The following is a 26444-nucleotide window of genomic DNA, read 5'->3' as shown; positions in this document are numbered from 1 at the left end:
GGGTTCATCTGCTCTCCTTTGTTGCCCGTGTGTTTTGCATAATAATCATGAAATGGGATGTGTGTAGTGATCCATGTCTACTGCAGCAGATATAAAATGGCTGAAATGTGACTGTGTAATGACGCTACTTTAAACATAGAGACCTACCAGTTGAAATCATACAACAAGAAAGTCCTCTCCGCAAAACATGGTTGGCATGTAATGATGGCAGCCGCTGTACTTTACCATGCTAAGGCAGATAGGAGAAGAGGAATCGCTATGCAAAGTGAGACCAGACCACTGAGTTGCAGCAGAAGTCTACAGGAGCGTGGCCAGGAGGTCCAACACAACCAAGAGCACCTGGATGGCTTGATTAACAGGTCTAATATTGTAAAACCAAATACTGACAATAAAAATTTTAAAAATGTATGAAGCACACAGAATAAACAACCACATACAATATGATGCATTCCATTAACACCAGGGACACCATAAAAGTCTCGCCTAGCAAGGATAATGTGACTTTCCTGTTGGGTTGCTACAGTTTCCAGGGTAAGGATCACTGAGCACAGTGGCCATTAGGTTACATTAGTTTAGAAAAAATGTTAATGTCCTCATTGAGGCAATTTGTTTTGCAGCTTAAAAACAGTTACACTTATTTCAACGTTCAGCCCACAATCATATTACATGGTAAAAGTGGAATCACTTATTAAAATAAAATGCATGCTGTACAGTAATACTGAAGCACTGCAACTCTGAAACTGTGGTATTACTGTACAGCATGCATTTTATTTTAATAGGTGATTTAATTAGGGGTAGAGGGCAGCTCCAGCAAGACATTGAGGGTGTCTATCCAGATCAGGTCTACTTTAACGTCATCCCAGTTGAGGTGATCTCAAAAACCTCTAAATAACAAACCTCAACATCAGAGAAACCCCATACTATACAGTGTTACTATTGTTGCTGCTTTGATAAATAGATGATTCGTTTCACATGAAAAGTAGTTGCCATAAGGTGGTATATGGTCATTAGCCACCAGAGGGAAGCAAAGTGCAGAGCTGTGAGGGTTTCTGCACGGACACTCCCGTGTGTGACACACTGACGGTCTCTTCAAATTAAGCACTTTATATATTCTCCTCTCTCTTTGCTGTAGGACAAGTACGCTTTGTCTTTCTTCGCAGACGGATACACTTTTTGACATAACATTTTAGCCCTATTCTGTTATTACAGTATATTACTTAGCAGGCCATTTTATTGTCTTGGCGCTTGTTTCTGGGGAAGGTAAATACAAAGTACAAACAGGAATTTGCTGTCAACCGTCAATTGAACTCACTGGTAGTCAGCAAACATCAAACCTTTAAGAAATTTACTTCTCTTCTTGAATGCCGTGGACATTTCGAGTTAACTCTGGAGGAAGCCGTTGCCTTGTTAGAAATATATTTAGTCGTGATGATCATTTCATTTTCCTGGGCTATTTATTTTATATTTGTCTCGAAACCTGTGTTGGGGAAAAACTAGTTGTTTAGCTAGCGATGGCCCGATGACATGGGCTACACAAGAAGAGTGTATGACTGAATGCTAGCCAGCGGTTTGCGCTAGTGAGGAAGAAAGACAGCCAAATGGATTTCTCTAAATTCCTGGACGATGATTTCGATGTGAAAGACTGGGTGAACGGCGCCTTCAAGGTGGTGCAGAAGGATGCGCCGGGCAAGGCGGACACACACGCAGCCACTCTCGTCATGAAGCTGCAGCTGTTCATCCAGGAAGTCAACAATGCTATTGAGGGTCGGTATTTGTTAAACTGTCTTGTAAACGTTCACCCTTTGCATAGTGACATAATATCCTAACGTTACGGTCAGTTGAACCAACTAACAGCTTGTAGGGTGTGCCCAGATACGTGCTGTTCTTCCTCTTTTGGTGCATGCCGAAATTTGGAAGTTTACTGTTTCCTTGTTGTGCACAAATGTGTGACTGCGTTTTCTTGCGCATTGTTGTCGTTTCTACTCTGGTTCATTTGTTCTGGGACAGATATTAAGGCTAAGAAGGCTGCAATATGATGACATTGAAAAGGATATAGGCCTACAGTCTTGGATGTGGAGAGAAATCTATTCTTTATTCTGTTCAATTTGAATTCATAAAATAGTTGGATAGGGACGCTTTGTAGGCTTGGACTGGCGAACAATATTATACCGCATGTAAACAAACCAGAGCAGAAACGACAACAATAGGCCAGAAGGTAACACCATTACGCAAGACATTTTCTGAATCATTTGGTGCCACTCCTTGCCTATACATACATCCAATTCACCACACAGCTCTAATTTCAAAACCGGTTCACCAGTTATTCTGTGTTCTTCCACCAAAAGACACCATGGGAGGAAATAATGAGTAGTGCCAGCAAGTTTTAAAAGTAGACGTTTTATGTAAATGCTTGAAACCCATACCGGAGAGAATGGCACATATCAGGGCTATAAGTTTTCCTTAATGACTGCTGTTTCATTCTCCTTGCTGAGAGTGCCAACACACAACTATGGGATGTTTTTATGAAAGTGATAATCTTCCTTGTTATACCATTTCATAACTGTAAAGCTACTGATTTGTGTCTTTGTGTAGAGAGCAGTAACCAGGCCCTCCAAAATATGCCCCGAGTGCTGCGAGACGTGGAGGCTTTGAAACAGGAGGCTTCCTTCCTCAAGGAGCAAATGGTCCTAGTCAAGGAGGACATCAGGAAGTTTGAGCAGGACACTGTGCAGTCCATGCAGGTTAGGGAGCAATTCCATCACTAAGTTGTTGTTATATAACTAGCATTTGCATACTCTGTAGTATGTTCAGGGTTGAGGAGAAAGGGATCACATGTAACAGGATTACAGTAATCTACATTTACTTTTTTTAGGTATTTATCTGACGCTCTTATCCAGATTGATGTACAATGAGTGCAACAGTAGAATAAGCTTTAATTCTTAGATAGTAAGGAGAGAGAAAGAGTCAGAGCCATAGTGGCCTGACAATATTCATGTGGCCATAGAATAATCATGTAAGAGAGAAGTCTTAGGAAATAAGATGAGGAGAAAGGTGATAATAAAAACTGTAACTATAATCCATTTCAGTCACTGTGAAATAAACACAGTACCCAGATTACAGATACTTAAAAAAAAAATATATATATAAAAGCATGTGATAGATTGTGAATTGTTGGGCATCCCTTGTATTGTGTTTGTGTGGGTCCTGTTCTCCAGGTCTTGGTGGAGATAGATCAGGTGAAGAGCCGCATGCAGCTGGCAGCTGAAGCGCTGCAGGAGGCCGACAAATGGAGCACACTGAGCGCAGACATCGAGGAGACCTTCAAAACACAGGTAGAAAATGAAATGACATGGCGCAGGGCTTTCGATGTCATCTTTTTATAGCGCTGCTTGGTTATCATGAACCTTCCTTTTTGGTAGCTTCTCATCCAGGTCCACATCCATAAAGCTGCTCAAAAATGAATATCATTAAATGGATTGTTCAGTGCCTCAGTTCTGAATTGCTGAGTGATGTTTGAAGCTGTTAAAATGCCCAATAAAACACACACTTGTGAATTGCATAACAATTCATTTTAATGTTAAAGGAACAGGAAAATTATGTAATTATCTACTCACTCCATTGGCAGTCAAGTTTAAAAAAGGGAATAAAATGATAATCAAATTTCTCTAAACAATTTGTGCAGCATAATCAGCATAAAGTGTTTTGTAGCCAAACGATTGTACTGCGAGTCCAAAAAATAAAAGATTTATTGGCCATTTGCAGTATTTTTTTATAACTCTGTTTGGTGTTGTGCCTTTTAGGTGTTATAAAATCACTTTAAAGGCTTTTTGTGTTTTATAACTTAACTTATCTAAGATTGCTAGTCAGGTCACATGAAAGCTATATCTGGAGAGGTGAAACTGAGCACATAAAACACTTGTTCCCTACTCCATGACTGTATCCCAAAAAAAAATGTGTTTTGTGTTTTTGTTAGTCTATCATGATGTTAGCCATGTCAGCTTTTACACGTCTGACAGTTTCCAATGTCAAAGGACTGTAAAATGGTAATAATACTGTAAATATAAATATTTTCTTGTGAACATGAACTCTGAATATGCTCCCTCCTTCCCCTAGGACTTTGCGGTGATCTCCTCCAAGCTGACCAGCATGCAGAACAGCCTCACTATGCTGGTGGACACACCAGACTACTCCGAGAAGTGTGTCCATCTGGAGGCTCTGAAGAACAGGCTGGAGGCCCTGGCCAGCCCCCAGATAGTTGCAACCTTCAATTCCATGTCTATAGGTAAGAACCTGGGGAAAAAGCACTTGTGTTCCTCAAATCTGATTCCTTCAACATCCATTTCTTTGTTCACTGTAGTTCAGTTTCATTGATTGTTTTATAAGTATCATCTGGAGAATACATACGCTGATCAATCTACTTACATTTTGCTGGGTTGTTTATGATTTCTTTGCAGACCAAGCCAAGCTTTTTGTTAAAGTCTTCACAGAGATAGACAGAATGCCACAACTCCTTGCCTACTACTATAAGTGTCATAAGGTAGGTGGTGATGGCCTCTCTCAGACTTCAGTCATCAGTCAATAAATCAGTCAACATAAAATCATATTCTCATATCATTTTTCATCTGTTTGGGGTGGGTGTGTGCTCTCCTGTGTGCTTCTCTGAATGAATGACTGTCTGTGTTTGCGTCGGCGTGTCCAGGGCCAGTTGGTGAGCATGTGGCAGGATCTCTCTCAGAGCGAGCTCAGCCTGAACCAGCAGCTGTCTGAATTCTATGACACCCTCCTCTCCACATGGCACTCCCAGCTCCAGTGGAGCAGCCAGGTACATGACGCACTTCCAAGCCAGACACCTGTCAGCGAACCTGTGGCCCTTGGTTTCAGTGAGAAGTTCCAACAATGCTAACAAGCCATTTTAGTGAAATTGATGGACAAAAAAAACAAAAAACAAAAAAAAAACACCTGTTAAGTCAGAAAAAGTACAATATCAAATCTAGGTTTGTTATTCCATGCAGTGTGCAGTCTGTATGTAACCTTCACACTCGATGTATTAATTATGTATTTTTAAAGATTTTGATTGGCTGAGACCCATGAAGCCATTATACAATACACAATAAACACACACCTGTGACTGCATACATTAAATTAAAATTTTATTGTAATAGCTTTAAAACTTGGATTGGAAACACTGTATTTATTATTGTTATTATTGTTATTATTGTTATTATTATTAATAATAATAAGAAAAGTATTTATTTATTTATTTATTATTATTATTAAAAAATCTTAATAATACCTCGTAGCTGTTCTAAAATGACTGTAAAGCACAGCTCTTCGTGGCTTATTACATTAGTACAGAATGCTTGTTTCTCTGCATTTTCCCTGAATACTTACTCATTGCCTATATGGTAACACCTACCAGGTGTTCAAGAACCCGTACGAGGTGGTGACGGTGTTGCTGATCCAGACTCTGGGGGCCATGGTGCCCTCCATCCCTGTGTGCCTGGGCACAGCCATGGAGCGGGCGGCCCAGGAGCAGCGGCTCGACACGCTGCTGGAACTCCACCACACCACGTCCGCCTTCGGACACAGCCTGGAGGCCGCTATGCTGCCGCACCTGGGTCTGTGCAAAGCCAGGACACACGATAGCCAAAACAATAAAACTCTAGACAGTGTAGATAGTGCAAATGAGGTGAATTCACATCATTATGTTCTGTCTGTGCTTCCTGCAGGTGAGAACAACCTGCTGAAGGTGAATGAGCTGGTCAGCGCGTTGTATGACCCATACAAACTCTACCAGCTTCAGTATGGAGACGTGGAGCAAGCCCACCTCCTCATCCAGATCAGTGCTGTGCCTCTGGTAAGACAACACAGACACAAACACAGACACACACACACACACACACACACACACACACACACACACAATCCAATAGGTTCACATTAAAATCTTGTCACTAGTGTTTGTTGTCTGATTCTCTTCCCATTTTCTGCTTCCTCTGTTTTCCTGCTCCCTCTGTCTCGCACTCTCCATCTTTCTCCTCCCTCCCTCTTTCCAGGAACACGGGGAAGTGATCGACTGTGTGGAGGAGTTGAGCCGCTCTGTTGGCAAGCTGTTTGGCCTGGCCAGCGCTGCCGTGGACCGCTGTGTCAAACTGACTGACGGACTGGCCGTGTGTGGCCTCCTCAAAGCCCTCAAAGCCCTTTTCACCAAGTAAAAATCGCTCACTGTTACTCACAGTCATATGACCATATTTTATGATCTTTGCTTTATTCACATATGAAAACTTAGACTAAGTATTTGCTCCATTTTGAGTACGTGTGGACTGTGAGAGTGTCGGACCTTGGTCGTTTTTTTTTTATTGTTTTATGTAGCCAGCCTTACCATTGTGTCTTGTTCCAGGTATGTGTCTGACTTCTCCACAACACTGCAGTCAATCAGGAAGAAGTGTAAACTGGAGGACACGCCTAGTTCATCTGTTTTCCAAGAGGACTGGACAGCCTTCCAGAACTCTGTCAGGTGAATGTCTGTTATATTTGAGATACGGTGATGAGAATTGGATTTTAACATTTTCTCACTCCAAGTGCATTGCATTAGGATCCATTGTTTATAGTCTTTTGACATTCAAACTCTCACCACTGAATTGCCCTTTAAGATGAGTATTACAGTATGCAAGATGTGGCCCATGGTTTAACCTAGTTTTTACATTGTGTTTCACAGGATCATTGCCACTTGTGGAGAGTTACTTAGACAATGTGGAGCCTTTGAGCAGCAGCTGTCAAACAAGTAAGATAACTTGTATACTTTGTATTACAATTGAGATTGGCTAGACGTCTTTAATGCTCTAGTTGTCCGCCTTTATCTTAGACCTGTTCGACTCTTTGAAAGTGATATAACTTGTGAGACTGCAAGTGCAGTTATAGCATCAAGTCACATTCTCAAATTTTAACAAATTGCATGCGTTTCCTGTGATCCATCATCCCTCCCATAGGATCCTGGCCACGGCAGGTAAGTATTTGTCGGAGTCGTACAGCCCACGCAGCCTGGCAGGTATCCAGGAGGCCAGCTCCACAGAGAGGAAGAGCACCATCAAGAACCCCTGGCAGGAGTACAACTACCTTCAGAGGGGCAACATGGCTGAATACAACAGCCTGATGGAAGTGCTCTATTCCCTAAAGGTATGGAGCTTCACCTCGGGGGGGATTGTTGTCAGAGGAGGGCAAATTCTTTTTCTGTGTTTGCAGAAAAGGCAGTCTAGTTCTACATGGAGGAAATCTTAATATGGTAACTGAATTTTGTAGCACCAAGCATGGGTCAATTACTGTAGCATGTTATCAAGTGGCTTCATGTTGACAAATTCCAGCTGCTTTTATACATAAAGTTCCCATTGGTTTGTAGGAGAAGGGCACAGGTAACTCCAGCCTGTTAGCTGAGCCCAGGACGGCTCTGACCAGACTGAACCAACAGGCCAACCAGCTGGCCTTCGACTCCGTCTTCCTGCAGATCAAACACCAGCTCTGCCTTGTCTCCAAGATGGAGGTGAGAGAGTGTCAAGTTTCTGCATTATTTGATTTTAAATAGGGATTGACATGATTTGAGTGCATTGCTAAGAGCTTTCGGTGTGTGTGTGTGTGTGTATGTGTGTGTGTGTGTGTGTGCGCGCATGCAAGTGAGTGACGTGTCTAATTTAATCTCCCTTCATACTGTTTGAACCATGCACCGTGTTTGTGTCCAGAGTCGAGAGGCAGGTGGTTTTGGAGAGAGTTACACAGAGGACTTGCCTACTTTCAGCCTGTCGCCGCAAGAATACATTACAAATGTAAGTCAGGCTTGGCTTGAATATAGGTCATAACATTAACTCAAAAAATAATTCCTAAATTATTATCTACATAACTCAAGTATGCGGTGTGAATCACCACAGGAAGCCACAACTCTTATCCCCTAAGATGAAATCAAAGTAATGTTCTTATCGTACATATTCACAGTTAATATGAGTACTATGAATATGATAGCTCCCAGACACCGGACGTATCGAGCTACATGACTGTCTGTCTTCCCTTCCCAGATAGGGCAGTACATTATGTCTCTGCCACTCCACTTAGAGCCATTTGTGACACAAGAGGACCCGGCACTAGAGTTGGCCCTGCACGCTGGAAAGCTGCCCTTCCCTCCTGAGCAAGGTGACTGGCCGTCTAGCCCGACTCTCACCGCAATCCATCTCTCCACATGCTCCTGTCTGGGGTTTATAGCCGTTACATTTTTCTCTGTTCTTCTGTTTTTCCTTGTTTTCCTACTCGTTTTCTTTCCTCTAACCCTTCTTCTGTGCTTCTGTTTTTAACCCTTAAACCTCTTCACTTTCGCGTTCTCTCTTTTTCACTCGTCCATCACTCCTTTATTCCTGGGAGCTGTGAAACAGATGTTTGCTAATGGTTCAGTTGCTAACATTATAGTAAGCCAAGTACATTACTGTATGCTCTAAAGAAGAGATTAAGACGGCTCATCAGTCAGGAAGCCAAAGAGCTGAGATCAGATTCAAATAAACTGATCATTAATTAGGTTGAAATGTCATCGCTACCAATGTGCCGTGGGACTGTATAGAATCTGTACTTGTCTTTCCTCCCTTTCCTCCTTTTCTACATGATTTTAACCTTTTTCCCCATCTTGCGCTTCCTCTTTTTTTCCCTACACACCATTCATGTCAATTTCCCTCCCCTCCAAAAATGTCTCTTCATCTCTCTGTCCTAACATCGCTGACTGTTGTTCCCTGTATGTCCTGTGAACCGTCCCACGTTTGACATCATCGCTGTCCTCCTCTCAGGTGATGACCTTCCTGAGCTGGACAACACGGCCGACTACTGGCTGGGCTCCATTGCCCGGGCAACCATGCAGACCTACTGCGATGCCATCCTGCTCATCCCCCAACTCGGCACCCATTCCACCAAACAGCTGGCCACAGATATTGGTAACTGGGCTGCCGTCTCTCACTACAGACAGACACGTTAAGTTAATAACACATTATGCTGGCCTACCTGTCGCCACCATAAGCGCTGTTGTGCTAGCATCTTCACTGAGGAAAATATATTGTAAGTGGTTAAGGGAAACGGCTGTTATACAGTAGAGTTCTGTTGTTGACAGATTGGGAAAATTAAATCCTATTGCGACTGGTTATGTGACACTTCCATCTACAAAATAGCAGAGAACCAGTTAGCTTTGACGTGTGACAGAATATCTAAAACATGACACTGTGTGCCTAGCACCTGAGGTACAGTAGTGTTTATAGTTTTGCATATTGAGTTGTTTCTTGCATATATAATTACATTGTTATTAATAGTCAGGGGGGACAGTTCAATGAAATGATGCCTCCCAATTTAGTCACTGAAAGGTCATAACTCTGTCTTGATGTTACATAACTTCTCCTCTGCTCCACAGACTACCTGAGCAATGTGATGGACGCTCTGGGCCTGCAGCCGTCCCGCACCCTGCAGCAGATCATCACCCTGCTGAGGGCCAAGCCAGACGACTACAGACAGACCGCCAAGCTGCTGCCGCGTCGCCTGGCCTCCACCATCGCTGCCCTGCGGGGCATTGACTACTGACAGAAAGGGAGAGGGAGACAGACGCTGTAGGTATCGCTACACAGTGGCTCTTAAAGCAGGGGAGTCTGGGAACCCCCAGGCATCCTTGACGGGTTCCCCAGGGGTTTTTCAGCAAAGTGTCTGATTCACAGTCTGATTTCACTTTTACTTTGTTTACATGTTACAGTACCTTAAATCTCAAATTTCTGAGTGACCATTCCCACTTGGGGCTTACTAGTTCTGGTAACATTAGGATGATCCTGTCCAAACAGGTATGGATTTAGGAGGTTTTGAGAACCTCCTAGCAGAATCAAAGAGGTTCAGACTTTATCACACTGTTTAGTCCAGAACTAAGTGAGACTTTAAATAATGACTCACCTTTGATGATGCCTTGAAGTCAAGCCAAAAGGGAAAAAGTGTCTTGACTGTACCCTACCAGTCAAAAGTTTGGACACACCTGATTGAATGTACTATGTTTTTCATTCTCTTAAAGCCATTTTGATCTAAAGGCTTATGCTTAAATGCTTGAAATTTGGTTAGACAAATATAAATAGTGAAGTTGATGCCTATGTATGAATTTCTTTCTAAAGCCTTTGCCTTTCCATCAAGGCAAAGGGCGGCTACTTTAAAGAATCTAAAATGTAAGATAGTTTTGACTTGTTTAACACTTTTTTGGTCACTGTATAATTCAATTTGTGTTATTTCATAGTTTTGATGTCTTTACTATTGTTCTAAAATGTGAAAAATAGTAAAAATGCATGTGTCCAAACTGCTGACTGGTAGTGTACATCTTGAGTCTCAGCATTCAAACCCCCATAGTTTGTTGAAGCATCTAAGGAAGAACCAAAATGTAAGTCAGGGGATGGGATGTGCCAGTGGATTTGAAATATATATGATCCATAGCTCCATTGTTAATTATTTGTCAAATTATTTGTCTTTAATAGGTTTAATCTATAATATTAATTGGACTGAATAACTATCGTCCTATGGTAATATTTCCGAATGGAGCTGCATCTGTTTTCTCTTAGGTGAGCTGCACATTCAGTAATTGAGTTTACAGTTAAAGGTATGACGGAAATGTTATGAAAGGTCTCTCTCTCTCTCTCTCTCTCTCTCTCTCTCTCTCTCTCTCTCTTTCTCTCTGGCTTGCTGTAGTAGAAGCTGAACTGGGCAATTAACAAAAAGATGGATAGTCTCTATTGGAAATGTTCCCATGCAATAGCTGGAAAATCTGTAAATCAAATATATACAGCACTACAGGATACTGTACAAATGTCTTATTTTCTATTATTCTATTGTTTATTTACTAGATGAGATTAGGGGTTGAATGATTTTGTAATGTAATCAATCTAATTTAATAAATGTCTGGCCTTTATCCTCAAATACTTTTTTTCATAATCCAGAAAAGTGTGTGTGTGTGTGTGCGTGGAATTGATCTAGAATGTATTAATGCTTCCGTTTACTATTTGTTTTATCTGAGCACTGATGGAGACCGATTCAAAAACATTATGAAAAGTCAACGTTTAATAAATCGCATATCAATGCATCCGCTCTGCATAGTGGATGCATTTGCACCCTCAAGTCGTGAGAATAGGCCTGCCTGTCACAGTCAGCTGGCTGGGGAATACATGTGAAAATAGAAGACTTTATTTGCTCTAATATTCAGGTTACAGCCACTGCCAGACAGAGACTCCAGACTTGGGAGCAGGAGCATCAATTCACTAAACTAAAGGTATGGCAAAGTGCCTGAATCTAATATTGTTTGAAACCTGCTTATTGACTACATTTGTAGGGACAAGTGAAGCAGTTACTGATGAATGACAAGACATTATTTGGTCAATCTCTTATGAAAAATCACTATAATATTCCTATATGGACTTAAAGTGTGTCTGTGGGCTCACTCAATAGTTTGATGTGTTATTGTATTCTCATAATATTCCTATAAGGAGTTTTACTTTAGTTTTAATTTAGTTTAACTGTAGTCGTAACCTACAGTATCTGTGTAGCATCCTTCTAAAATGTATTATATGATTACTATAGTAATTTTTCATGAAGGTGTAATAAATTCTATATTGGTCATCAAACTATCTTGTGCAGATGCAGACAGAATAAAGGGAACACCCTATGCTCACCTTATGTGATTTTTTTTTAATTGAAGAAAATTTTATGGGGATTTTCTCTCCCTTATAACAAATGAAAAAAACTATATCAAATGTAAACTTAGACTATAGGGCATGATAGCTGCCCATACCTTGCCATGGCTACCCAGTTGGCGCCCAGCACGGTGCATGCTGGGCAGAAACGGGGATGGAGCATCGTCCAGCATCACATGCCGCTACCTGCTCTCCTCCAACATGGACCAGTGTTTGGCCCTGACGTCAGCCGTCACCGCCCTGCCTGCAGTATCGGTGACTACAGATGATGATGGAGACGGGAGAAGCGGCCTTGCCATGAATCACAAGCGGAGGGGAAAATAAGCCGTAAAGGGACTGGGACAAGTAATCAAAACTTGCGGATGGAGATACCGAAACATGCACCTTTCGCATCTCGCGCACAAGAGGCGCTTTTAAGCCGAATGGAGGGGAGCGGCGGACCGTGCCGCTCCGGTCGGGGGGTTCCTCAGTTTGGAAGAGCCTCTGCAAGCGCGTCCACTGTGGAGGCGATTTAGGGAAGACATCCACTGGCTAAATATCAGCGACCCTTCAGTTTTGAACAACAGCGCGGATAAACACTGATGACCCGAGGTGAAGGAATAGTATTATTAAGGGTGGAGCTGCGGTTTCTTTAATAAATCATGAGGAATTCCGCTCGCGATTCCCTGGATTGAAAGGTTGATTTGATGTTGATATTTTAAAGACACTGCCCATTGATACGCAACTAAAGCGCATTATTTTCGTGTCTCCGAATATGACAGCTACGTGATGTTATGCCCCCGGACCGACTGCTAGAGATGATGGCTCCTGGCTGGTGCGGGACTACCCCAGGCATTCATTTAACGCGCCGTGATAGTGGCTCTCCATGGAGCATGTTTATGCAATCCGACGCAGTGTTGCAAGTGGGCTGATTCCAGTTTGTCGTTTTATGTTACTGTGGTGTCATGATATGATATGATCCCCAGAACTGCCAGGCCTATATTTTCCTCTAAAATGATGCTGAATGCTAGGCCTAGTGTAGAGCTCCATTTAACCTAACGTGGGTGAGCTGTCACCGGGGGATGACAAATGGTCGAGGCGATGCTCTAAAAGGGGACCCTTTCTGGAATACAGGCCTATAAACTGGGGAAACCCGTCAGACTGAGTGACCATGTCGAAAGCTGCCACAAACAAGGAGAAGAAATCCTTCAGCAAAAAGCTGTTCCGGAGGAGCTCGGTCCGCTCCGTGGGGAGCTTTATGAACCGAGTTCTCCGGACCTTGTCGACTCTGTCTCATTTCGGCACCGAGGAGCAGGCCGCCGACGACGAGAAGGACGACGCAACTTCGGTCCCGACCACAACGGGATGCTCAGTCCCCTCCGACGACAGCGACTGCGGGGGGTTCCTCTTCGGGGACAAGGTGCCGGGCGTCGCCGGGCTCAAGAACCACGGCAACACCTGCTTCATGAACGCTATCTTGCAGTGCCTGAGCAACACCGAGCTGTTCGCCGAGTACCTGGCTCTGGAGCAGTTCCGCGGGGGAGAGACGACCAACAACGACAAGGCCAAGTCCAACGGGGTGCTGGTGCAGAAGAAGGGCCAGCAGCAGGAGGCGGGGGAGGTGACCGAGCAGCTCTCCGGGCTTGTCCGGGCGCTGTGGACTTTCGAGTACACTCCTCAGCACAGCCGGGAGTTCAAGGTAGGCTGTGGCTTTGGCGGTGCAGGCTCCTCAACTGTGTGTTTTTTTAAAAATATGACATGGGATAAAGAGCGTAAAACTCCCCCATAACTCCCCAAATTAAGTGTAAAAGCAGCCTAGTTCATGCAGACAAGCGCCACAAGCAGACACAAACCCACCTTAACTCAGTTTACCCGCTTGTTTGTTCTGGAATAAAGTCCCTACACCTTTTATGCCCGACATCTCAATCTTAACGATAAATTCCTATAGTACACATATCAAACTGATATGTTATAGGATGATATGGTCTTCGGGAAAATGCATTCCTGTAAATTCATTGATTTTTGTTTTGTATTGTGGTTGTTTGTCTTATGAAGATCACCAGCTGGAGGTCATTGTTTACCCACCTTTTTATTTAGCCTACCACTACATCACTGGATACAAGGCCCAGGTGTGCCTCCAAAAATATGACAAAGAAGTATACCACTGGACAGAAGAGTTGTAACATTGTAACAAATGGGCTTAGTGGGATAACTTTGGAGTTATTCAGTTAATAGACTACTCATTTTTAAAGGCCTGCAGCCTGGTGCAAGAGCTGTAGCCTAGTTTATTAAAAAGCATGTAAGTAATACACTATCTTACCCTTGTGAGTTTTGTAAAATGATGGCAGCACATAATCAGATATCTTCTCCATTTATTCTGAAGTCACATTTCATTAGACTCCTGCAAAATAATGTCATCTTAATACCTAATGCAATTATGGATGCTTTGGTTCCAATACATGTGGTAGAATTACAGCAAGTGTCGGTTTTAATTATCTCATCAATTTCTTTCATTTGTCAGATGAATTACAGAAGGTCAGATATAAATGCAGTGATAATGTGGTAGCCTTGAATGACTGATTTGCTTGTCATCAAGCCATCTAGCAGACTTCCATTATCAAAATCTTATGGCATTTTAATCACTTTTTTTTGGTCAATTTCTCTAATTCAAAAATATATATTTCATTTCATATTGTTAGACATGAAAAATTCTAGATGGTTTCTGTCTGAAGAATCACAGATCCATCCATCCATCATCCATAGCAGAGCCAACACAGCTAATCAATTATGATTACAGGTTATGTAATAGCGGCCTGTATTGTCAAGCCTTTTATTGGAGGGATGATGATGGAGAATAGGAGATTTTTACTGTTTAAATCACAGTAAATGAGGAAGTCAAGGGGTCTGGTCTGTGATTCTAGACCAACACTCCTTTTTCTGAGAGGCTTGATGAACTGGCCGGCTGAGTGTTGAGTCCTAGAGCTGAGCTGTGATAAAACCCTACTTAGCTGCTTTTTTTTTTTAAACTGCCTCTTCTCAGACCGCTACCATTGATTGTCTGTGCCACACTTAGCAGCTTTTGTTCCAGCATTGTCTGCGTTTTCATTATTCACCACATAAACTTGCATTCCCAACACTGAAAAGCATTGCCTATCAAAAACACAAAGGCTTGTTCTTTTGCACCAGAGAATACTTTTTTGTCTGCTTCTGTCTGATAACTTATTGTCCTGTTTCACAAGTTCAAAACAGGCCTACATATTGGAGAGGAGTTGAGCAGGGCCATACAGCACGTTGCTTATTCTTGACAGTGTTACTATTTCTGTCCGTTTTTTTTCTCCCTTGGTTGCCAGCCAGAGTACAAACTGTCTGATTTGATATAGATTATCCCCTTCAGAGTGTGAGGCCTTGAATATATTTGAGCTGGGTTGGGAAATAAAGTGCATCTCAACGCTGTAAAGCACTTTGTTAAAGAATATTTGTTAAATTTGTTATCTGATTTTATCATGAACTAGGTATCCTTTCATTCTATCCAAAAACACTTGGCTCAGTAATTTGGATTTTGAGACACTGGTAACAGAGTTTGTTTATGTTTTCCTGGCTGGAAACTACATATATGAACAATTCTATAAAATGCATCACTAACTCTTTCCTAATCCTTTAACAACACAATTTCCATATAGGAGGAAATATTTTCGATTTTTTTTTTTCCAAAGAAATGCTAATAACCTCTGCTTCTAATATCTCAAAATATACAATACTGAGGCAGGCTTTTGGATGGGCTTAAAGTTCTCCCAGTTAATTGATAAATCAAATAAACTTGAACTATCTCTTTAAAGCATTTGGAAAAATACTTGTGCTTCATCCAGTTGATCTTGTTTTCAAACTTATATGTGACAAGATGAAATGCAGCTAATTGAAATTTAGTGATACGTACCATTTCCGTTGTCAGTGTAGATTACAGGAGGCTCAGCAGTCACATTTGCGGCTGCGTTGCCTATTGTCTCAGACCACAATCTGAGCCTAAATTGAGAGCACTTACTGATCATTAGGAAGACATCAGTAATAATAACACAAGGGAATTATCCATTTTCTCTCAGAATCCATTTTCTCTCAGAAGCAATTGGTTTGAAGATTATGTTGTTATCCTCCATCCAAACTGGCTAAAAGCAAAGTCTACACGAATTTGCCAGGATGATGGGAAGAGACATCCACCATTTGCGAAAGGTGACATCTAAATTTACAAAATGATTGGTGGCACAAAATTTGAACAAACTGCTGCACTCTGTAAAGAACAGTAGGTAACTAAAGGTTGACAAAATTATAATACTTTTTACAGACTGGATCCTCTGTATTTTAGAGATATTCAGTGATGAATTTCAGGTGATGCTTTGTTTCTTTTTCACAAAATGGATATATTGTTTTATGGAAATGAACTCTACACCTGCTCTAACTCAATAGGCAGTTGATCCTTATAGTCAACAAGACTGTAGACTAAAAAGATTGAATGTAGGGGATAACGGGATAAGTTGAGCCTGTGGGTAAGATGAGTCACCCCCTGGTATCTAGGTAACCATAAACAAAATGAATCATGTGATCACAGATTTGGGAAGAATAATTCATTTCCCTGAAAGCCAGGTGAGAAAATGTGATTTTTGCTATGTCAAGTCATTTCGTCGCAGTAAAGATGTCATAATTCTTGTATGTAAATGGAAGAAGATGTGTTTGAGGCTTTATTAGGTACAATATGAAGTCAAACATGTAGCATAACTGTGGGTCTGATTAGCTATGTGAAGTTGATTCAATCAGTGGCAAGGGAACAGAAGATAGACAGAATGACACTGAAGAGAAAGATTAAGAAAATTGAGAAAGGAGATGTACCAAGAACAGCTTCTGACAGACACACACACACACACACACACACTCACCCACGCAGCACAAACATTGTGCTGACAGTTATGTTAAGCGAAGTTGTGTATTGTTATCCTTTTGAAAATAAGAGAAATTGACAGCCTGTTATGTTGAAGTAAACATCAGTTAAGTTGTTAGAGTTTGATAGAAGAAAAAAAATTGAGGCTTCTCAGAAGAGACAGAATGGAGAGAGAGCTTGTCTGTCTCTGCATGCTGGAAAGGCCTAGTGAAAGGACTGAAGAGGACAAAAATAACGGTTTGAAGTTGTGTAACATTTTACCCCTTAGGGCTCAACTTGGCCCTATTGTGGGGTAAGTTGAGCCAAAAGACCTTTGTTCTGTTTAATGTGCCATACTTCTAAAACTGTATTAGCTACAAAAATGTTTTAATTTCCATGGATGCCCAACCACCTTAAAGGATATCTGTGTTTTTATGTTTGTGCTAACCTGAGTTGAGTGTTTTCATATCAGTGCACGCATTACATTATGCTCTGCTTACCGTTAATCACCTGACATCCACAGGGAGACATGGAAGTCTCCACTGGGACATAATCCCTCAAAAACATATGGCCTTGCAGACCTTATTGTCACATCCATTTCTTCTTATTTGGGATGCCTTTGTTAGCCAGGACGCCAGTTAATTTCAAGATAAGTGTGACATCAGAAAGTAAATGTTATATCTATTAACATACAGTAGTGCAAAAAGATTGGGGTAAATATCAACTAGACATAGACAGAAGTAAATGAGCTATAACTTGAAATTACACCGGTATTTTCCTTAAAGTATACAGTAATTATTGTTTGAAATAAATACACATTTATTTTGCCATAGTAGCATAAAACGTGCATAATCTTTCCCCGGTCTCCCCTACACTTGTTCTCCATTACTTCCTTGCAATCATGCTCCCAGACACTGACATTTTTCGCACTTATCATAAGTCGCTCTGGAAAAGAGCAACATCAAAATGTTTTTGTCAGTTAGAATTGACTGTGTTTATCACACTAAAAAGTATCAGAGGAACAGACTGCTATCCACAGGATACACAAACAGTCACAGATGTTTTAAACATTTTGCAGGATTAATATTCAATCCACATTTCACACACTTTCCAAATTTCAATTGTTTTTCCCTCAATTTGTTTCACAATCAGTGTAGCCTAATAGGTTTACTTATGATGTATGTTCATCAAAACAAACCTTTACTTAAAGATAGTGTTTGTGTTCAAGCCGCAGATGGAAAGCTTGCACTTTGGTTGCATCACACTTTGTATAAAGTGCTGATGCTGCCTTGGTAATGGCTTGAAAAAGAGGAGGAACGTCCCATAGGACTGGCAGCGAGGCACACGGTGCTCAGTCCCCTCATATCTTTGACCTTGCGTGACATTTGATAGCCAATGAGTAGAGGTGACTTTACAGCTGCCGCCTGGATGGCTTTGTAGAGTACACACTGTTGTGACCGCCGATAGCTAATTGTCAGTGAGGTTGAGCTGTCGATTTTCCGCTTGTGTCCTGCTGTTTTAAAAGGCTTCTCCAGGCCTGCCTCTCACCATCACCATCACCTCCACTGACCTTTAGGATTGTGCTGATCAGGGCATCCTGGACAAACTTACTGAATATTTTATGATGAGCCAATGCAAAAGAAAAGAAATGGCACCGCTTCCACTACAAAATCCTTTCTGTTTTTGAAGCCATCCACCAAAACCTCATCTGTTTAAACCGTTGCTGTCTGTTGTATTGTAGAACGTGGTGTCGAAGAGCGCCCTTCAGTTCAGGGGCAACGCCCAACACGACGCCCAGGAGTTCCTCCTGTGGCTGCTGGACAGAGTCCACGAAGACCTCAACAACATCGTCCACCCTGAGAGCAGGCCGCCCAGGAAGGTAAACAGCAACTCAGGATACAGTCATACTTTACATATACTGTATATACTCAACTATACACAAACATAATCTAAATCCCTGAACCACCTTTTTATACTGTGGCAAGATGTGGTCTCTTTTGTCAGCAGAGATCGCTCGATCAACGATAAAAACCTTGAGATGAACTGAATATTGCAATATGCTGTACACTGTACCATTTGTGACTGCTGTTCAACTAGGCTGTCCCATGTATTTTTATATTCATTTTCTTGTGCTTGCGTGCCATGGGGCATTTTTGGCTACTTTTAAATGACTGTACTACCTGTGTTACGCTTATTTAGCCCCCATTAGAAGAAGAAAACGCCCGTGAAGGATCTCCACTACCAGCACCCGGCTCTTTTGTACAGGAGCTGTTTCAGGCACAATACAGGTGAAATTTTAACTTTGGCCTAAGGTTAAAGTGGTATCAGTGCATTTCTGTTTGATTCATAGAGATGCACTGATAACTATACTGAGTATACAACTACACAGCTACTAACAAGACATTTGTATGGATGCACTCTGCTTTAGATTATTTTTATTCATCTAAAAACAGTGAGCACCATACTTAAGACGGGAAAAAGAGCCCACAACATGACTGTAGTTCTTCCTTTAACCTTTAAATTTGAATGTCATTTGAAAGTCATCTTTATGGTATGATGAGATTACTTTTTCCAACATCCAATCCATTGTTTTAGGCCAATATCAGCCTCATACCAGAGCTCAGAATCAGATCGGTGTCACTAACTGATGCGCAACCATGTTCTTTACATCAAGTTTAACACTGCCCGGCTTGTGATTCTGTGATCATCCTGCTATTGGATGTTACTTTTTTCATAAATATATACCACTGATTTTAAAATCTGTCACTAAGTATATCACAGCTATATTGTTTTATTCTGAAGTTGTTGTTTACTGATGTCTCTATGTAGGTCCTCTCTGACTTGCCCTCACTGCCAGAAACAGAGCAACACCTTTGATCCTTTCCTCTGCATCTCACTGCCCATCCCGGTACCTCACACACGGTAAGATGATACTGCGTCTAATGTATAAGTAAGACAATATCTATTGGACAAAAAATTATCCTGCGCCTAAAAGCGCAAATAAGTCCAGATCTGGTCTCGTTCTTGCTATTGAACGTGGCATTAAAAAGAGTGTCAAACCCAGCATAAACAGACTAGATCTGACACGAAAATGCTAAAATTAGAAGATGTTGTCTGTCTTTGAAACTTCACTCAAATTATGGCTATGTAACAGCCATTTCATTTCACTTTTTTCTGTGTTCCAGGCCCCTGTATGTGACGGTGGTATACCAAGGAAAGTGCTCCCACTGTATGCGAGTTGGGGTGGCAGTGCCTCTCTCCGGCACTGTGTCCAGACTGAGAAACGCCGTGGCCCAGGAGACCAAAATCCCTTCTCAACAGGTACTGTCGCGTTTGAAACTTGCCTCTCTGAGTCCATGAAGTGGCTTAAAGATATCGATTATGTGCTGCTTTGAGGAAACCGGATGGAGGAGGAATGTTCCCAGTGGGCTATCAAAAGATTTGTCGGTTAGGTTTGACGATGTTTGCGATTCGCATCATTGGAACGGTGTGTTTTGTTCCTCGACAAGATGTTGCCTCTTTGGTGTCAGATGGCATTTCAATCACAGTGAAAGCCATTGTCTCAGTCCTCAACAATCCACCATTTGTATTTGATGTGTCACAGTGGCAGACGGGGATCATGTGCTATTTGCTTGATTAAAAAAAAAAAAAAATCAATCTATTTCATATGGTCTATTTTTCTGTATTCATGAATTTTCAGATGATTTGAGCAGTGTTTTTTTTTATCAGTAGAATATAAATATCCCTATCTATCTATGTAGGAATCTGAACCCTCTCTGATATTTGACAGCTCTTCTTGTTACTACCAGCTAGATATTATGTAACAGCAATTTTGATCAAACGAATGACGCCGAAAGCAATCCACACCCTGCTTTTGTTCCCTGTCTCTGTTCAGATTGTCCTTACTGAAATGTATTATGACGGCTTTCACCGCTCCTTCTGTGACGACGACGACGACCTTGAGATCATTCAGGAGAGCGACTCCATCTTTGCCTTTGAAACACCTGAGCTCTTCAGACCAGAGCAGATCCGCTCACAGCGAGGAGGTATGACATCCTGTCGATTCCCTAGAAATCAGGTTAGCTCTTTGGCGTATTAGTCCAGTAGGAGTCTAGATTAGATTATGAATGGATTAACATTGGAGAGATGCTTTAATCAGGAAGTTATTACGCAAATTCACCACCATGTCGGATTGCTTTGTGCAGCATACAATACAGTACGAGGGCTTCAACTTTTTTCATTTTGTGTCACTGACTTTACAATGTGTGCATTAATTATAGGGAGCCCACATGCAAATCTGAACCAGAACAACTTGAAGTATGGCACAGACAATAATAGGATATCTACACAAATACAAGAGCCTACAACCCCACCGCCGAGTCCCAATAAGAATACCGGCCAGGCTGACAAGATTGTCCTGTTGGTGTGTAACAGAGCCTGCGCTGGACAGCAAGGACGCAGGTACGCTAAACTAACCAATAGGGATGGGACAATATATCAAAATGCAATATATCACAATACAAAACTGTGACAATACGCAGAAAAATGAATCGTGATATTAGCTCCATTTTATTCTGCTGTAGCAATCACAAATGAGATGACTTGCCCATCACAATTTCACAAGCTCTCCATTGAAATTATATTATTTGAACTTTGAAGTGACATTTTGAAATTGCTGTTGCTAGAAAGATTTGTGTCTCAGAAATAAACATAATTCTGCACAGTCATACTTTGTTGTCATTGAACTTTTATTTGTTACATTATGGTTGTATTGAATCATGAACCCCATATCACGTATCGAATCGTATCATGAGATGAGCCTATCGTCCCATCCCTACTAATCAAACAACACTGTGCCAAGGATTAAAACATCATCCCGAGGAAATCATGACCACTGAAACTGCTGAAACTATTTTGCAGAAAGACACTGTCATTTTTGTAACTGTTGCAGGTTTGGTAATCCATTTGTGCTGTATTTGGAGCGTACAGTGACATGGGATGTGCTCCAGAAGGAGATCCTGGAGAAGATGCGGCATCTTTTGCGTCCTGGAGTCTTTGTGCAGGTACATAACGCTTTGTCACACGTGCACACACTTACCTACGTAGCCTTTTAATAATGCTGCTATGTAATATTTGACAAAGTGTGGAATTCTAATATTCCTTGATGGTCTGTAGGTGGGGCCCTTCAGTTTGCGTGTGGTAGGAGTGGTTGGAATCACATATCTCTTGCCTCAAGAGGAGCAGCCACTCTGCCATCCCTCTGTGGAGAGGTAAAGTCACGCATCACCACCAGGGGGAAGTATTATCTCTCTGACCATGACCTCAATCCCTCATGGTGTTCAATCGACCGAGGAGCCATGTACTCTCTCTCTCGGATGTATTGACTTCAAAATATTTCTTGAAACGTGGAATAGCTTGTCTGATTTTTATGGATTTTCTTCTGAGAGGGAGATGAACTGTGATTTTTACATGGATTTTTTTCATGGATTTTTTAGAGAGCTTTAATATAGTAGAATGATATTTGAAATGTTTGAATGAAGATAGATAACTGAAGGGAATGAAAAAAGGGAGATTATTTCTTACTCATTCTCATGCTTAAAGGTCATGACATTCAGCTTCACTACTGGCACAAGAAAAACCACGATCTCCAATTTTCTAGAATTGGTAGGTGCTGAGTAAGTTTCATGACCCCAAGGCCTATGAAGACTATCCAAAACCCAATGTGTCATTTCAAAAAGGCATGATCATCAATCTGAAAATAAGGTTGCTTTTCTTCATTCGCAGAAATGCTGACTTTTGGAGATGGCAAGAGCAAGTTTTCTCTGATAGCAGCTATATAGATTTTATATTTGTTTACAGATAAATACTCTCGTAATGATGGCAGTCTAGGAATCTACTGTAGTACTGAATGTAAGCCATTCTGGATATGAGCATCAGCAAATGCCTAAAATGGAAAATGTAATGTAAATGCTTTTCTGTTAATCTAATTTTTAACAGGGCATACAAGTCTTGCGGTCCTGGAGGGCCACCACATGTCAAAATTGTCGTTGAATGGGACAAAGAGACAAAAGACTAGTAAGTGAGATCTGGCAAAGACTAAGGCACCAATTACACACACTTCATTAAGTTCAGTGCACTTGATAAGAAACCTTCTTAGCACCTAGTCTTTATATATAGTCTTTATGTCTGATGTCTCCTGAAGTTTATGTCTTTCATCACAAATAGTGTGATGTCTTTTGAAGCTCCATGTGACCTCTCTATGACTTGTGCTTGTTATGCCTGCAGTCTGTTCAAACGGACTGAGGATGAGTACATCCCAGATGCTGAAAGTGTGCGTCAAATGAAGGAGCAGCACCTGCAGCCTCAGAACTGCTCACTCGCCCAGTGCTTTCAGCTCTACACCAAAGAGGAACAGGTAGGCTCATCCTATGGATCATGCACTGTAGTTCTGAGAATGTCACTGACACTGAACAAATGCGTGGATTGGAGGAGGTTTTTTCTTAAGTGTTTTATTCTTTGCTGCACAGTGACATTAATTTCCACATATATCGTGTTAAAATCCATGTTTTTTTTTTCACTTTAATTTCAGCTTGCTCCCGATGATGCATGGCGATGTCCACACTGTAAGCAGCTTCAACAGGGCAGCATCAAGCTCAGTCTCTGGACCCTGCCAGACATCCTCATACTTCACCTCAAACGCTTCAGACAGGTACTGATGTAGACAGTGCAGATTACAGAACGAAAGTAGCTGACAAAATCACTGAAATCTCACTGAGAACAAAAATAGGAAGGAGAGAGAGAACGGGAGGGAGGGAAGGAGGGAGGGAGGGAGGGAGGGAGGGAGAGTGAGAGAGAGAGTTTTATATTATATCTTTTCATATTACCATATAGGCATTGCTCCCATAGCACCTGATGTTAGTCAAGTGCATGTTGTTCACACTGAACCAATATTCATAAATGAAATGTATGCATTGTGTCCTTCAGGACGGGGACCGACGGATGAAGATGCAAAACATGGTGAAGTTCCCACTGATAGGCATGGACATGGCACCCCACATGGTCAAGAGGAGTCAGAGCAGCTGGAGTCTACCCTCGCACTGGTCACCATGGAGACGGCCTTATGGGATGGGCCGTGATCCTGAGGACTACCTTTATGACCTGTATGCTGTGTGCAACCACCATGGGACCATGCAGGGAGGACATTACACAGGTAACAGAACACCATCCACAATCATACACTATACTGGAAGCACCAGTGTGAGTTGCCTCTGTGTAATGGATTGATGTTGTGTTAACTGTTTTTTGTTTTGTTTTGTTTTGTTTTGTTTTGTTTTGTTTTGTTTTGTTTTGTTTTGTTTATCATAAAAGCTTACCAGATGTTTGTGATATTTCACTCTTACTATATACTCTGTCCTGTAGCTCACTGTAAGAACTCCATTGATGGGCAGTGGTACTGCTTTGATGATAGCGATGTTCAAGCCATATCTGATGACGAAGTCTGCAAGCAGACTGCCTACATCTTGTTTTATCAAAGACGAGCCACAATTCCGTCTTGGTCAGCTAACAGTTCTGTGGGAGGTAAGTTTCCATGCCATTAGGCTGTACAGTGTCTCACATAAACTGTTGAATGTTCTGTAGGGAATACATTCTACATGTTCAACCACCTTCTGTTTTGGCCTTCAGGATCAACCAGCTCTTCCCTGTGTGAACACTGGATTAGTAGGCTGATGGGTAGCCGTCCACCGAGCCAAGCTTCATCTGGTTCCTCCAGACGCACCTCATTAGCCTCCCTCTCTGAGTCAGCTGAGTTTGCTGGTGAACGGAGCGAAGACGATGGTGCGTGACACTCATCCAAAAGACCAAACATGCACTGTTTGCAATCTCATATCACTTTAAACACACAATTTCTGAATTGATTTCATTGTTTCCAAAGTGACAAACATGAATATTTTCTCAGTCAATGTAATATTGATTTTTATCTTTTTGTGCTATTCTACCAAGCAGGCTTTTCCACCCGACCAGCAGTGAGAGGCATGCAGAGACAGACATTCTCCTCAAGGTCTTCCATGGCCAGCCCTCTAGCGCTTAGTGAGAATGGCACCAAACCATCCTGGTCCCTCTCTGCCAAGCTCCAACTCCGTTCCAACTCTCCCTCTCGCTTTTCCTTGGATTCCCACTCCTCCTCCCCCACACTGGAGAGGATAGGAGAGGCGGTTGATGACAAGGTGTCAACCTCCTGCTTCAGTGGGTCAGCTAAGCCAGACAAATTATCTGGGGGCAAGTCATCCCTTGCAGCAGTGGATAGTAATGCAAGTGGTAAGAGGCTGGTGGAGCAGGTTCACTCAAAAGCCGTTGTGCAGGCAGAGCAGAGGAGCTCCAGCCAGGCTGGGGATAACAATAATGTAGCCACTGCTGCTGAGCAGGCCAGCCCTGGACATGGGGCAACTGCAAAGGAGCCTAAACAAAGGAGTGGGGGTGCAGAGAGTGCTAATGTCAAAAGGACCTCAACCAAGACTGTCTTGGAGTCTGAAAGGAGTCCCAAGAAGCGCCCTGCCACCTCCTCAACATCCTCCAGCTCTCCATCTCACGCATCCCCTGCCGCTGACAAGTCACCATCTCGAACACAGGCCAAGAGTGCTGCGTCAGCATCTAACCCCAAAGAGAAAAGCGATGGACCCCCTAAAACTAGTAAGGCTGGCTCCGCGAAAACAGCCACCCCTTCCAAAAAGGGGTCATCCCAAACCCAGGAGACATTACATCCTGAGTCTGCGCAACAGAGGAAGAGTGGTTCTCCAGGATTACAAAGCTCACACCCTCAGAGGAGGACATCACCCAGAGTGGGAGGTGAGAAGACCTCAGCCTCAGGCAGGACTAGAGCAGCAGACAGGAGTACTAGCCGGGAGTCCTCACGGACCAATGTGGTCTCAGAAAGAAAGGTTAGCCATGGAGGTCCTTCCTCCAGGGCGAGTGGTGGTTCATCTCGGGGCGGAGAGAGTGGTAGAGCAGAGGGCAGGCTGGGTCGAGCTGTGGAAAACAGGGCAGGGGGCCGAAGCTCAAGCAGCAGCTCCTCCATGACCAGCCTTCGGTCCTCAAGTGTGGGTATTTCCTCCGCAAATGCAGCCCCACCATCAAGGGGACCTCGAAGGAACAGTAAGACCGAGGACAAAGGTTTGTCCTTCTTCAAGACTGCTCTGAGGCAGAAAGAGACCCGTAAGTCAACTGATGGTGGGAAAGCAGGGGTGGTGGAGGCTAAAGGAAGTCCAGAGGATGGTGGTGGGGATGCACCTAGAGAAGCAATAGCAGATGGAGCAAGCAAGAAGGCCCAGAATGTGGCTTCAGAGGCCCAGACTAATCTGGCCACAGCCAAAGACAAGGAATCCTCTAAGACATCCACCCCAGCTAAGCGTTCGCTGCTGCCCTCCACCAAGTCCAAATCTTCTGGAGCAGAAACGGCCACCCAGTCCTCTGCCAATGCAAAAGAACCTTCAAAGAAAGAACCTGCTAAAAAGACAATGCAGTCTAGAAAGATTCCCATCAACTCTACACGAACTAGCCAGAAGCCCAAGTAAAGTCATTTGGAGGGCCCGATAACATTCTCTCTAGTGCAGCTCTTAGGTGTTTGAACCATCAAACTAGACCTCTTGTTTGAGAAACATCTTCAAAGCACCTGTAGCTTTTCATTGGTTAATGAATACCAGCTGCCATATTGGACAGTTACTGTCCACTTTGTTAAATAGTTATTTAGGAATGGATTTAAACAAAGCACTTTGTATGGATTGCATTGATTTTGAAGAATATTATATTGTATTGTAAAAACTTATGGACTGCACACA

The 26444-nt window shown here is 42.4% G+C and overlaps 2 protein-coding genes across 2 annotated transcripts; both read left to right on the top strand.

The window, feature by feature from the left end:
- Positions 1-1317: 1317 nt before the first annotated feature.
- cog7 (component of oligomeric golgi complex 7) lies at positions 1318-10938 on the top strand. The gene is made up of 17 exons (XM_071907315.2): positions 1318-1764; positions 2593-2741; positions 3216-3332; positions 4114-4282; positions 4455-4537; positions 4700-4822; positions 5420-5618; positions 5730-5857; positions 6057-6211; positions 6401-6517; positions 6719-6784; positions 6990-7176; positions 7397-7537; positions 7734-7817; positions 8064-8178; positions 8817-8960; positions 9428-10938. The coding sequence occupies exons 1-17, from the start codon at positions 1599-1601 to the stop codon at positions 9592-9594; spliced, it is 2310 nt and encodes a 769-aa protein (XP_071763416.2). The 5' UTR covers positions 1318-1598; the 3' UTR covers positions 9595-10938.
- A 1938-nt stretch (positions 10939-12876) lies between these two features.
- LOC139918064 (ubiquitin carboxyl-terminal hydrolase 31-like) lies at positions 12877-26180 on the top strand. Its single transcript, XM_071907328.2, has 16 exons — positions 12877-13404; positions 18353-18490; positions 18811-18899; positions 19441-19533; positions 19797-19932; positions 20507-20657; positions 20892-21072; positions 21563-21674; positions 21787-21881; positions 22609-22686; positions 22897-23026; positions 23201-23320; positions 23596-23821; positions 24031-24189; positions 24295-24447; positions 24616-26180. Exons 1-16 carry the CDS (start codon positions 12877-12879, stop codon positions 26178-26180), a joined length of 3954 nt encoding a protein of 1317 aa, XP_071763429.1.
- The last annotated feature ends 264 nt before the right edge of the window (positions 26181-26444 follow it).

Source organism: Centroberyx gerrardi, chromosome 20, assembly GCF_048128805.1.
Source record: "Centroberyx gerrardi isolate f3 chromosome 20, fCenGer3.hap1.cur.20231027, whole genome shotgun sequence".
Classification (NCBI taxonomy): domain Eukaryota; kingdom Metazoa; phylum Chordata; class Actinopteri; order Beryciformes; family Berycidae; genus Centroberyx; species Centroberyx gerrardi.
The sequence above is the reverse complement of the archived record's forward strand: the minus strand, read 5'-3'. Positions and strand labels throughout refer to the sequence as shown.

Coding starts and splice junctions, on each gene's coding strand:
- LOC139918064 (XM_071907328.2), top strand. CDS start 12,877: ATGTCGAAAGCTGCCACAAACAAGGAGAAGAAATCCTTCAGCAAAAAG. Junction 19,933..20,506: donor CCAAAATCCCTTCTCAACAG/GTACTGTCGCGT, acceptor GTCTCTGTTCAG/ATTGTCCTTACTGAAATGTA. Junction 24,190..24,294: donor AGCTAACAGTTCTGTGGGAG/GTAAGTTTCCAT, acceptor TTTGGCCTTCAG/GATCAACCAGCTCTTCCCTG.
- cog7 (XM_071907315.2), top strand. CDS start 1,599: ATGGATTTCTCTAAATTCCTGGACGATGATTTCGATGTGAAAGACTGG. Junction 3,333..4,113: donor AGGAGACCTTCAAAACACAG/GTAGAAAATGAA, acceptor TCCTTCCCCTAG/GACTTTGCGGTGATCTCCTC. Junction 4,283..4,454: donor CTTCAATTCCATGTCTATAG/GTAAGAACCTGG, acceptor ATTTCTTTGCAG/ACCAAGCCAAGCTTTTTGTT.